General features: G+C 50.9%; 1 protein-coding gene across 1 annotated transcript; it reads left to right on the forward strand.

The window, feature by feature from the left end:
* Positions 1-4,955: 4,955 nt before the first annotated feature.
* Positions 4,956-12,309, forward strand: LOC121361777 (argininosuccinate lyase). Its single transcript, XM_041482783.1, has 16 exons — positions 4,956-4,970; positions 6,114-6,308; positions 6,899-6,982; positions 7,289-7,345; positions 7,581-7,678; positions 8,323-8,400; positions 8,641-8,718; positions 8,862-8,914; positions 9,241-9,303; positions 9,476-9,590; positions 10,217-10,301; positions 10,470-10,529; positions 10,792-10,875; positions 11,073-11,153; positions 11,550-11,656; positions 12,069-12,309. The coding sequence occupies exons 1-16, from the start codon at positions 4,959-4,961 to the stop codon at positions 12,217-12,219; spliced, it is 1,401 nt and encodes a 466-aa protein (XP_041338717.1). The 5' UTR covers positions 4,956-4,958; the 3' UTR covers positions 12,220-12,309.
* The last annotated feature ends 1,089 nt before the right edge of the window (positions 12,310-13,398 follow it).

The raw sequence follows: 13,398 nt of genomic DNA on the forward strand, positions 1-13,398 counted from the left end.
CTCAAAAAAAAAAAAAACGAACCCGGGCCTCCCGCGTGGCAGGCGAGAATTCTACCACTGAACCACCAATGCCTGTGATGACGAGTGTTTTTTCATCGCAGCCTTTGTGCGTATGTTAGAAAAAAAAGGATGTAATTTTTCTCTGAGATCGCCCAGATCGGCAATTAGCCGCTATTAACTGTGACAAAGGCAAAATAGTATAGCGAAAGTACTTTCAAATCAAATCTTTAACCATGTGCGGAGTGCTGCGAGGCTGAGGTAGTTGTGTAATACTCCTGTTGTCCTTTAAAGCGCCCGTCCATGCACCCATCGAATTCATCAGCTCCGTGTCTTCCCCAGCTGTCACCGTGACTCTTTCCCATCTAAACCACGTGCTATTCAATTTTCCAGGAGCTCTTTTCATCCTCAGTAAAACCAGTGACACTTCAATGAGTGCAAACAGCTGAAAATCCAAATGGAAACAGCAGGGAAAATTACCTGGCCAGGGAAATATTAATTCCTTAATTTTGACTTTATCTCTCAGGGAAAATTTCATATGCAGACACAGCACCTCTAACTCCCTAAGGAGTTAGAGATGTATTTGCTTGCTTGCAGCTGGGATTTAAGATCCTTTTAGGGATTTAAGGAACTGAATGGGTCAGGCTTGTGCCCACAACCTCTGCCTTGCAATTCCAGCACAAAACCCACCAGCCACTGTTTTCCCTATGACCAAACCAGACAAAATTAAGCCTTTTCTTCTCCTTGGGGTGTTGCAAATCCTAAACCAATTCAGAGTAACACGAGCAAACTGCAGTGCTTTAGGAACAATCTCCAGTGCCAGGACAGCGGGCAAGGAGCAGCTCCCAGTTTTCCAGAAACTTCCATCACCAGATATTAGAGATGTATTTGCTTGCTTGCAGCTGGGATTTAAGATCCTTTTAGGGATTTAGGGAACTGAATGGGTCAGGCTTGTGCCCACAACCTCTGCCTTGCAATTCCAGCACAAAACCCACCAGCCACTGTTTTCCCTATGACCAAACCAGACAAAATTAAGCCTTTTCTTCTCCTTGGGGTTTTGCAAATCCTAGACCAATTCAGAGTGCTTTAGGAACAATCTCCAGTGCCAGGACAGCGGGCAAGGAGCAGCTCCCAGTTTTCCAGAAACTTCCATCACCAGATATAGAAGTGCTGGGCAAAATTTAAAAGCCAATTGCAAAGGCTTTTCGGCCCTTTTAATTTGAAAACCCTTAAAAAAAGTTTTGGTGGGCATGTGCACCCCATCACACACATACAGAAATTTATTTATACGTCAAAATAATTTATTGTGGAGTCCTGTGGAATAAAAAAAAAGCCAGGAGAGAGCTGCTGGTGTGACTCAGAGCACAGGATGGGATGGATGCTGCCCTTTTTCATGTCAGGATTAACTGGCCTTGTAAATTGGCCAAAACTGGCACAGCAAAGCTCTGTGACTGCTCTGCCTGAAAGAAGGGAAAGGATGGCAGGTTTCATGTGAAAACAGTGCATTTCCAGACAATCAAATTTCAGTGTTTCATTCCATAAATCTGCTAATCCTTGTCTGCCTCTCACCACTCTCTTCAGCTAAGGGTTCAGAACCTTCAGCACAATAATCCTAATCCATTACATCTCTTTATATCTCTCCCCCAGCAGCAAATTATTATATTTATTTCCACCCTCTCCCCAAAATTTTACTTTCCTGACACCTTTTTTTTCCCCAAAATTTCACTTTCTTGGCACCTTTTCCACCATTTCCTCAAAATTTTACTTTCCTGGCACATTTCTTTTCCCAAAATTTCACTTTCTTGACACATTTTTTTTCCCAAAATTTCACTTTCCTGGCACATTTTCCACCATTTCCCCAAAATTTCACTTTCCTGACACATTTCTTTCCTCAAAATTTTGCTTTCCTGATATTTTTTCCACCCTTTCCCCAAAATTTTGCTTTCCTGACATGTTTTTTCCACCCTTTCCCCAAAATTTCACTTTCCACGCACATTTTTTACATCCTTTCCCTAAAATTTCACTTTCCTGATATGTTTTTTTTTTTTTTGTTGCGTTTTACATTCAAAAATTAGTTAAAAACAAAGTTGGGGGTTTTTGAACAAAAATATGTCAGCAGGGCTCCGTGTTAGCCAAGCTGAGGGTGCGTTTGCACGGCACGTTCAGATCATGGATCTGTTTTCTTTCTCCAAAGCAAAAAGACAGCTAAAATAGGATGTTTTTAAAAGAAGGTGCACTGTAGCTGTTTCTGCCATCCTTTTCCTTCACAGTCCTGTTGTGAAAAGTGGAGTTCCAGAGCCACCAAAGCTCCTTTGGAGCTGCACTCCCTCAGCACTGCCCATTTCCAGCAAAAAAGTGAAATAGTAGAGAGAGACTGATTGATTACAGAAGTAATAAAGTTCAGATATTTGAGAATATGCAAATGTACTTAATTAAACTTCTCTGTGCTGCAGAATTGGCAATTTACTCTCCAGTACTTATTTTCACCTCCAAAAGGGTGGAGCTGGGAATACTGATGTAGGACTGATTTGCCATCCCCTGTGCCAGAAAGGAAAAGAAGTGGGAGACTTTTCCTTCAGAACTTCCCCGGTATTAACTGTGGGATGAGGATTTTGAAGTTAATCTTTCTGTTTCAAATAAATCACTGGGAGGCCATGAGGGGAAGTGGAGAAACCCAAACCAGAACAAATGGAGAAGACAGTAATGAGAATGCACTTCAGTATGCATTAGGAAGTATATTTTGCATTGCTATTTTACTGTTTTCCCCTCAAAAAAGTTCAACTCTCCAGCTCCAAGCATCTTTAAGAAATCCTATTTCTTCAATGTTCATTTTTAAGTTGAGGAATTCTGCTTGCATTTTGTTTTACTTCCACTCTCGTTATAAAAATATTAATCTACATCCTACATTGATTATTATAGAGAAAACATAGTTATTGCCTGTTTAAGCTAAAAAAAAAGAGAGAATTCATCATTTCCTAGATACACACTGGGGCAGGAGCTGAGCAGAGCACTCCAAGCCAACTAATCCCTGGGAAGTTTGCTAAATCCACAGTGGCATTGCTGACAGACCCCATGTGGATGGAATATCCCCTGTCACATGTAATATCAGACACGGGCTAGCAAAATCTTATTTACACCCATTCACTCCAGTTATAAACCCAGTGCTTAATGTTTTCACAACACATTGGCAATCTCCTGACAAAGCCCAGTGTGAGGGCAAGGACACTTTGAAAAGGTGAAGAAGACAAGAAAGGTGGTAAAAATGAGGGATTTCACAAGAGGAAACAGGACTGCAAAAGAATTGAGAACTGTTTCAGTTTCCCAGTGGAAAAAGGAAAAGGGGATAAGTTGTAGAACAGAGAGAACAGTAGAAAAAGAACAAGAGGGTCAGTTTAAGGGAGGAAAATCCAACAAAAACGTGGATGAGAAAGCTGGAATAGGTCTCCTGATCTCTGTGAGAGGTTTGGACAATGTACATGGAGAAATAATGCACTGCAGGAGCTCACTTGGAGAAAGCAGCAAATATTCAGCTTTCTGTGGAGGGGCTGCAGAAAATGCTCTGTCTGAGGAGCTCGTGAGAACATCGTGCTGAGCCACAGCTTTGCTGCTCTAAAAGGTCCCTTGTGCTTTCCATCAGTCACTTCATTCCATGATATTCAGGGTGTGATGAGTTTAAGACAGAAGTTATTGCCACAAATACAACTCCAAGCCCCACAGCCACTGCCCGAGGCTCTCAGGTGACCCCACAACCTGGCGACAGCAGGGGGGCCCCAAATGGGGCTGCAGCATCTTTGCAGGTGGGGTGAACACTTTCATCAATGCAGAGATGGGAAACAACAAGAGGCTCCCATCTATTTTTTGTTTTTGCCGGGGTAGCAATGTGCACAGATCGCTGGATCAGTTCTGTTTATATTAAAGATTGTTCATTAGAGGGCTGTGACACAGAGACACGCCATACTGCCGGAAAAGCATTCCAAGGGTGTTCCTGACCTGTCCACAGCGCAGCAGCCACGCCGGCTGAGAGGCATCACTCGAGCATCCCTCCCAAGCCTCCCTGTCCAAAGCATCCCTATCCCCGAGCCGCAGCGCAGGGGTGGGAAGGGACACGGGGGACACGGGGGGGACCCGAGCGGGGCCGGGCCCGGGCACACCCCGCCCCGGCGGGGCGGGCCGAGCCGCCAGCCCCGAGCCGAGGGCTGTAAAAGCGGGGCAGCGGGGCCGGGGAGCAGCGAGCCACGGAGCGGCCGGGGCAGCGTGCGGAGCAGGTGAGCGGTGCCCGGGGAACCAGGAGCGCACCGGGAGCGGGCACGGAGTCATGCCCGGGGAACCGGGAGCGCACCGGGAGCAGTTCCCCGGGAACAGGGAGCGCACCGGGAGCGATGCACGGGGAACAGGGAGCGCCCGGGAGCGGTGCCCAGAGAATCCGGAGCGCACCGGGAGCGGGCACGGAGTCATGCCCGGGGAACCGGGAGCAGTTCCCTGGGAACAGGGAGCGCACCGGGAGCGATGCACGGGGAACAGGGAGCGCCCGGGAGCGGTGCCCAGAGAATCCGGAGCGCACCGGGAGCGGTGCCCAGAGGACTGGGAGTGCACCGGGAGTGGGGCAGGGAGCGGTGCCCAGAGAATCGGGAGCACACCGGGAGCGATGTCCGGGGACTTGGGAGTGCATCTAGAACGATGCCCAAGGAACTGGGAGTGCACTGGGAGCGCAGCAGGGAATGATGCCCGGAGAACCGGGAGCGGGGCAGGGAGTGATGCCCGGAGAATAGGGAGCGCACCGGGAAGGGTGTCCGGGGAACCGGGAGCGCACCGGGAGGAGTGTCCGGGGAACCGGGAGCGCACCGGGAGGAGTGTCCGGGGAACCGGGAGCGCGCACGGCGGCAGCTGAGCATCTCCGCGCTGTCCCGCAGGTTGCACCAAGTGCCAAGATCGCTGCACAAACGAGCAAAACGTCGTCCGAAATGGCAGCCGAGGTGAGGGGGAGCTTGGCTTTGCTGCGGGTCCTTCTCTGCTCCGTTTGGAAGGGGTGGGATCAGCGTCCCTGGGAGGGTTCAGGAAAGGTGTCCGTGTGGTCCTGGGGGACGTGGGTTAGGGGTGGTCCTGGCAGTGTTGGACTCGCTGATCTTGGAGGTCTTTTCCAACCTTAATGATTCTATGAGTGGTTTTCCCGGGTTTTCAATGGAAAAGGGCACAGCGAACGTCTTTGCTGCAATAATCCACCGTCCCACCTCTGATCCCGGCAGCGAAGATGTTTCTGGACACCTCTTCCCACCCCAGCCCTTCCCTCCCGGCAGTACCATTCACTCCCTGTCCCCTCTGCCCATCACGGGCTGTCCAGCGAGGACCTGCAAAACTTTGGGTTTTTTTCCCCCATTTCCCCCCCTGCGGACCAACTCAGAGCTTCCGCACCCCGAGCCCCCATCCTGCCCTCCAGGCTCCCTCCTCCCTTCCCTGCGCCAATCCTCGGGGAAAAGCCGCTGCTGCCGCGGTCCCTGCCCGCTGTCCATGGTAGCTCCGCCGCCCGCCCGGCGCCGCGCACCTGCCGAGCCCCTCTGGGGCTGCTTTGGGGTCTTCTCTTCCCTTTGCATCTCATTCGAACATTTGTAACACTGAGAGGCACCCAGGCCTCCCTTTCTGCCGGTTTTATCCTAATTTTACGTGACAACGGCGTGGGCTCTGGAGCTGCTTCAAACGGTAACTTCAGACACTTTGTAGTTACAGGAGTGGTTTAGAGTGTGTGGTTTGTGCTGGCCCACAGCTCCTTGACAGCTGAATATTTTCTTCTAGTCTCCCTTAAAAAGTGGGATTTTTTGAGTATTTCAAGGATCAGAGGCTGCCTTAAAAAAAGAGTTCCTTGCTGGTCTTGCACCACACACCTTAATGCTTATTTTCAGAGAGTACTGCAGAAGTCGAATATCTTGGAGGATCCCAAGCCAGACCTGCAACCTCAAAGACTAAACTCTAGTGAGAGTGAAATGCTCTAAGTCCAGGGTTTTGCTGGTATAGACTGAATAAAACCATTCCTGAGATGGTCCTCAGTTTTACTTTGATAAGGATGACATGAAGAGATTTTTAGGGGATATATCCATAAATCTGTGTCTCTTCATTTCTTGCAGGGGGACAAAATGATGGCAGGAAGGTTTGTGGGGAGCACAGATCCCATCATGGAGATGCTCAGCGCTTCCATTACTGTTGATCAGAGACTGTCTGAGGTGGACATCCAGGGGAGCATTGCTTATGCCAAAGCCTTGGAGAAGGCTGGAATCCTGTCCAAAACTGAGCTGGAGAAGATCCTGAGTGGCCTGGAAAAGGTATTTCTTCCCTTCACAATCTCTCATGTATGCTGGAATGAATCTTTCCTTACCTGACAGCATCTTGCTGTTTTAAAGAGTGCCTTTAAATGTCCTCGTGTCCTCTTCAGACTGAGCAGTCACTAGGAATCATTTCAGTGTGAAGTAAGAACATCCTTTTCCTGCTGGCATGTGGAATTTTGAGTCTGGCTGCCCAGCTTGGCAGGAGGCAATGCATAGCAGGTATAGGGGGGAAGAGGAGGCAGCAGAGAAGTGCTTTTATAAAATATCCATTGTTGTTGCTCAACCACCCTGGACGACGGTGAGTCTGTGCAATGTTTTATAGGAAAAGCTTTGTGGATGATGCTAAAGAAATCACTGATATTTAAGCTGAATTTTTCCTTGCAATGCTTAAATCCTCCATAACACTGCAGGGTTATCATGGCTAGAGAGGTGAATCCCACCAATACTATGGAAGATCAGGATGCAGCAAGCAGCCTGAATAGCAAAGTTTGCATGAGACTTCTGGGAATGCCAGGAGCTGGGATTTGCTGGGGACATACACAACCCCAGGCACAGCAGAGTAATTGTGATGTTTCTGCTGTTTGCAGATCTCTGAGGAATGGTCCAAGGGAGTCTTTGGTGTGATCCAGACTGATGAGGATATCCACACTGCCAACGAGCGCAGGCTGAAGGTTTGGCTCCTCCAGCCTCTTGTTCCTGACCCTCTGCCTGACATTAAGGGCTTGTCCCTCTGTCCCTCTGGGAAATCCCTTTAGAGCTGCTGGCACTGAAGCCCCTGGGGCACAGCCAAGGGTCTCCAAGCCCCCTTTTGTGGCACTGTACAAGCACAGAACCCAAAGCTGCCCTTCCCCAGAACACACCCCAGGTTACTCACAGGATCCTGGAGCTGAGTCCCTTCCAGGCAGGGAGATGTGCTCATGTGGATTGTCCTGTTTAGAACACAGAGATGCTGACAGAAATCCTGCTCTTGTCCTCAGGAGCTGATTGGAGATGTAGCTGGGAAGTTGCACACTGGCAGAAGCAGGAATGATCAGGTATGGACAGAATATTTTTGTTTCTCCTTCTGTATTCCTCCTCTACCTCACTTCAGGACACCTCAGTCCAGAATGGTCTCTGGAACTCTTCCTGGAGAGCAAGAAATGCTGACATTACCACAGAAATATGACCAAATGATGAGAAGAAGATGCACCTTCTCATCACACAGGAGAAGGAGGGGTTTGCCTTGCTGTCACTGTATATGTGACCTTCTTTATGGCCAATCCCCCACAGGTTGTGACTGACCTGAAGCTGTTCATGAAGAACTCCCTCTCCATCATCTCCATGCACCTCCTGCGGCTCATTGAAGCCTTGGTGGAACGTGCTGCCATGTGAGTCCTTTTCCTCAGTCCCTATTTTCCATAACTTTGGCCTTTTTGGGGCAGGAGACTCGTTGGTTTGTCCTTTGTCTGATCCCACTGGGCAGCAGCAGCGTCTCCTGTGCAGGGAGTTACAGCCAGGCAGTTTGGGGTAGCCCAGGGGAGACAATGGCCCCTTTTTATCCAGAGTTCACCTCACAGAAACTTTTCTCCTTCCTCAGAGAAACTTTACTTCATGTCTGGCAAAGGGCTTGAGGTGGGAGGTCCCACCTCAAGATTTTGGAAGGCACCAAACCCATCAGAAGGAGGGGACAAAATGTTTCAGGTTTTTCTGTAGGAGAAAAAGCTCAGCTGTGTTACCTCCCTGTCTGGCTCTGCTCCTCACACTCCAGACCTGGGGTGGGCTGGGGAATCCTTGCCTGCCACAGAGGGGTTGCTGCTCCAGGCAACTTTACAGGAGGCCCAGGGCAGATTCACCACTCTGGAATAGCTAAACCCAGTGTACTTGGCTTGAAGGCTGACAGGAGATGGACAGCCTTCAGCACAACACAGCCTAAAGATGCTCAGTTTGTGACCTTGTCAGGAGCTCTGCTGTGTCCCTGTCCCTGCCCTCCCTGCTGCCTCTGCTGCTCACCTCTCTGTCCTTTCCCTCCCAGAGAAATCGATGTGATCCTGCCTGGCTACACCCACCTGCAGAAAGCTCAGCCCATCCGATGGAGCCAGTTCTTGCTCAGGTGAGCACCTCCCACCCTCTGCACCCTCGGGGCCCTGCTCTGCTGAGGGGACAGCCAGGGCTGGTGACAAACCAGAGGGAGCCCTGCAAACTGGAACAGGAATTCCCGGTGTCCCCTGGCTCTGCCCAGGCTCCTCATGTTTGAGGGGGGTTCCCAGGCTCCAGGCATGGCAGGATAATGACTGGAAATCAAAGAGCCATTCCCTGCTTCACGTGCTCTCTCCCCCTTGTCCTTCTGCAGCCATGCTGTTGCTCTGACCCGCGATTCTGAGCGCCTGGGAGAGATAAAAAAGAGGATCAATGTCTTACCTTTGGGAAGGTAAGATCTACTGTTTGTGTGATCATTTGGCCTTGCTTTGCTCTGAAAAGACTTCAGGGATGCATTCCCTGCTTCCCAGAGCTCAGCTTTGGAGGGATATGAAAGGAGGATTGCTTGATTTTTGTTTCTTTCTCCCCTGGCAGTGGAGCTCTGGCTGGAAACCCCCTGGAAATCGACAGAGAGCTGCTGCGCAGTGGTAAATGTTATCCTGGGCCTGAGGGACATGGGAGTACCTGTCACAACTGGGAGGGAGGGAATGGCACCACAGTGCCCCATCCTGGAGCCAGAGCCTTTCATTTTCCAGGATTTTTGCTGCAGAGACAGGCAGTGCCAGTGAGGTGGGAGGAAGAGCAGTCCCTGCTGCACTCTGCCTGTCTGGCATCATAACAAAAACCCCACTAAAAGTGTTTGTGTTGCTGGGACTGCTCAAGGGCTCACAGTCACCTCCTCTGGGGCAGCCTGGTGCATTCAGGCTCCTGCCAGGGCCAGTGTGACCTCCTGTGTCCATCCCCTTCCTTGCAGAGCTGGACTTTGCTTCCATCAGCCTGAACAGCATGGATGCCGTCAGCGAGAGGGACTTTGTGGGTAAGCACAGCCAAAGCTTCCCAGCACAGGGGGAAAGCAGCTCCTGACACCTTTGCAGTCACCCTTCCTTAATAAGGATCTGACATCCATCACTAGGAACTAAAGCCCCACTCAGGGCTCCCTGGGTTGTCCAAGCACCTTTTCCCCTCCTGACTTCCTGCCTTCCCTGCAGTGGAATTCCTCTCTGCTGCCACCCTGCTGATGATCCACCTCAGCAAGATGGCTGAGGATCTCATCATCTACAGCACCAGCGAGTTTGGCTTCCTCACCCTCTCTGATACCTACTGGTAGGTTTTTGGTCTCAAGTTAGGGATTTTCCTCAGCTCCCCATGCTGGGTGAGGCAGTGGTTGGGGTCTGTCTGTGCACGAGGCTGAGCCAGCATCAAGAGCCTGGCACAAAGGCAGCCTCAGGGTGAATATTCCTCAGCAATGGTCACTTATTTGTCATTCTTGTAACTTAACCAAGTTTGCATTCACCAACAACTCCTGTCCAGGATCTGCTGGCAGAGAGAACTTCCTCCTGTGCTGGGAATGCTGCCAGAGCCCTTCCTTGCGTGGCTGGGTTTGCAATCCCAACAGACTCCTTGTCTGCAGGGTGGCACAGCCACAGCCCTCCCTCCCTGAGATCACTTAGTCTAGCCTGATGACACCACCTTTGCAGTGGCTTGGAGGGGAGCCTCCTTTTCCTTCCTCTGTGAGAGATGGGACTGTGTGGGAGCTCCAGACAAGGTGCAAAACCAAAGGCTTTGCTGTGGGAAGCAGGAGAAACTCGGCACCCTCAGTTCACTGATTTCCTACACCCTAAAGAGGAGTACTAGGAAAGGGGATTTAGAAGTTCCTTTCAGAGGGCAGGAACTGGGATTTCAGCAAGAGGGTTTTGCTCACCAGTGCACTCCACACACCTTCTCTGCAGCTCTGGCAGCAGCCTGATGCCTCAGAAGAAGAATCCCGACAGTCTGGAGCTGATCCGCAGCAAAGCCGGGCGAGTGTTCGGACGGGTGAGCCCCAAAAAGGAGGAGGAGGAGGGAGAGGAAACTGCTCCTCTTGGGGCTGGAGAATCTCCTTCTTCTTGCCTTTTCTTTGGAAAGAGCTGTGGGTTCTGGAGCTGCCCTGGGGCTGTGCTTTGCTCTGTACCTCACTCCCTGCCTCTCCTGTTCCCTCTGCAGCTGGCTGCAATTCTGATGGTCCTCAAAGGACTCCCGAGCACCTACAACAAGGACCTGCAGGTAGAGCCCTTGCTCCTCTCCACAGCACCTCTGAGCAGACACAGTCATCCTCTGCCCTTGAGCTGTCCCAGCACTCCAATTCTGTGCACAGCCCATGGCTGTGTGCTGGGATAGGGGCTGAGGGAGGGATGCTGCAGGTGACACCCTGAGTGCCTTGGCAGGAGCCTCTGGGATCCCATCCCTGCTCTGCTGCCTGGGCTGCTCAGCCTGTTGTGCTGTACCAGGCTGGCTCAGAGCCATTTCCATCACTGTTCCAACACAGGAGGACAAGGAGGCTGTCTTTGATGTCGTAGACACCCTGAATGCTGTGCTCCAGGTTGCCACTGGAGTGATTTCCACCCTCCAGGTAAAGCTTCATCTTTTAAGTATTGAACATGGAGCACATTCTGTGAGTAACATAGGGGACAGGGCTCCAGACTGGTCCTGAAGTGCAAATTCTTCAGTGCCTCACCCACACTGCTCATTTTGGTCCCTGTTAGAGCTAATGTGCCCCAGGAGGAGCAGATGATAGATAACATCTCCCTCTGCCCCTCCTTTCTGCAGATCAACAAGGAGAACATGGAGAAGGCACTGAGCCCTGAGATCCTGTCATCCGACCTGGCTCTCTACTTGGTTCACAAAGGAGTAAGTGCCAGAGGGAAAGCTGGAGCTAGGATTTCTTTGGATACAGAACTGCTCAGTGAGGAGCTGGGATGAGGCTCCATGGTGATGAGCAGTAAACAACCACGAAAGCTGGAAACACATCCTTTACATGCATCTCAAGCAGTGCTACCTGGGAGACTTCATAGTAATTTACACCCAAATTACTTGATCATCGTTATTCCTAAATCCTTAAATCCTCTTCATTGATCATCATCGTTATTCCTAAATCCTCCCCTCTTCCACCCCAGCACTGCCAGATTCAGCTTGCATTGCTCTAAGGGAAAAAAGGCCAGCTGAGAAAGCAGCACATCCATTTTCCTCATGGAAAAGCAGCCCAGCTGCCTGGTCACTGAGTACCACCTCTGCTTCCCCCTGCAGATGCCCTTCAGACAAGCCCACATCGCTGCTGGCAAGGCCGTCCACCTCGCCGAGACCAAAGGCATCACCATCAACAATCTCAGCCTGGAGGACCTGAAGAGCATCAGGTTTGTACCTCTGTTATTTCACTTCCCTGCACAGGCAGGGCTCAGCCTCCCTCATCTGCCTTCCCCAAAGTGGCTGGGCTGGGCAGCACCTCAACATCCTCCTGTCCTGAATATCCCAGCTGAAACACTGCAGGGGGACAACATCACCTCCATTCCACTCCAGCAGGGTGGAATGGGCGTGGCATGGGCAGGAGCTCTTGGGAGGGGCTGGGAGACACCTCTGCCCTGAGCAGGAAGCCCCCAGACTTTGGCTCTGAAGTTCCTCGGTGTCCCCTTGGAGCTGATGTCAGGCAGCAGCAGCTCAGGAGCGTTTCCCCTGGGGAAAAGGCTCCGTCCTCACTCCCTCAGCCTCTGCACAGGCACTGGGCAGGGGGAGCGGCCCAGAGCCCCCTGACAGCCCCTGTGCCCCCAGCCCCCTGTTTGGCAGCGACGTGGCGCAGGTGTTCAGCGTGGTGAGCAGCGTGGAGCAGTACACGGCCGCGGGCGGCACCGCCAAGAGCAGCGTGTCCGCCCAGATCGAGCAGCTGCGGGAGCTGCTCAAGAGGCTCAAGGAACAGGCTTAGAGTGTGGGGAGAGATCCCGTGCCTGCAGCAGAGTGCCTGTGCCACTGATCTGGAGTTAATAAACACTGGGGTGTCTGTAGTTCACTGAAATCCTGCTCTTGTGTCTTGCTTTTTCGGGGTGAGGAGGGGCTGAGCTCAGCCCATGTTTGGAGCTCTCCTCCCTTGCAGCTGGGGATGTGTCTCTTGCAGGAGAGGCTGGCAGATGGGGATTGTCTCTTTTTACCCAGCAAAATTCCTTTCCCACCTCAGCCTTGCAAAACTGGAGTTTTGCTCAGCCCCTTCTCCCCATGCTGAGGCAGCAACACGTTGTTGATTCAGAGCTGCAGGTCTGGAACACACACAGGGAACAAAAATAACAAAGGTGTTGCCTCACCAGCTTTGGGGCAAGGGCTGCAGCACACACAGGATAAACTGTCAGCAGTTAATCTCCAGCCAAAGTACCCCAAGAGACACAGAGTGCTTGCACCTTTGGAGCATTTGTGCTTTTAATACATGGAAGAAGGATCAGCAACAGCAAAATTCCCTTTTTCCAACTTCTCATCACTCTCAATCCCTCCTTATTCTGGCCTTTAAACAAATCCATTCACTTGGCATTTAAAAAGCACATTTCAATTACCTTTCCACAAACCTCCTTTGTGTTTGCTCCCTTCCTTCCTGCTGTGTTCTTGTTTTAGCTCTTGTCTCACTCTCCAGACTGGTCACCCGTGGCCAGGAAATCACTTTTGCGCACTCAGCTGCCAGGCTAAAGGAACAAGAAAGCTACAGGTAACACCAATACTCAACACCTGCAGTCAGAAGAACAGAGATTTCCTCATCTCTTCCTCACAGTTCTTTTTCCTCCCATAAACTTTCTTGATCCATGCTACTCCCCTTATTTTTTCCTGTTTGTATCTTCCAGTTCTTCAGATCCTCAGCTGAACAGATTTTCTCTTGCTCCCAGCAGCAAAAGTCTGGCATTGTCCCTCATGGCCTGTGCTGGTGGCACAGGGCCAGAATGAAAGGAAAGGGGAAGCAGCAGACTACCACATTTTAGTCTCTTACTTAAATAAGTAGTTTACAGTCACTGGTACTCCCCACCCATCCACCCTTTTCTTAAAATTGTGAAATATTTTAGATTGGAGGGGCCTGTGGAGCTCCACAGACATTACAGTGTGGTCCACAGTGTCTTCAGACTTTCAC

Source organism: Pyrgilauda ruficollis, unplaced genomic scaffold (assembly GCF_017590135.1).
Source record: "Pyrgilauda ruficollis isolate IOZ18807 unplaced genomic scaffold, ASM1759013v1 scaffold59, whole genome shotgun sequence".
NCBI classification, from domain to species: domain Eukaryota; kingdom Metazoa; phylum Chordata; class Aves; order Passeriformes; family Passeridae; genus Pyrgilauda; species Pyrgilauda ruficollis.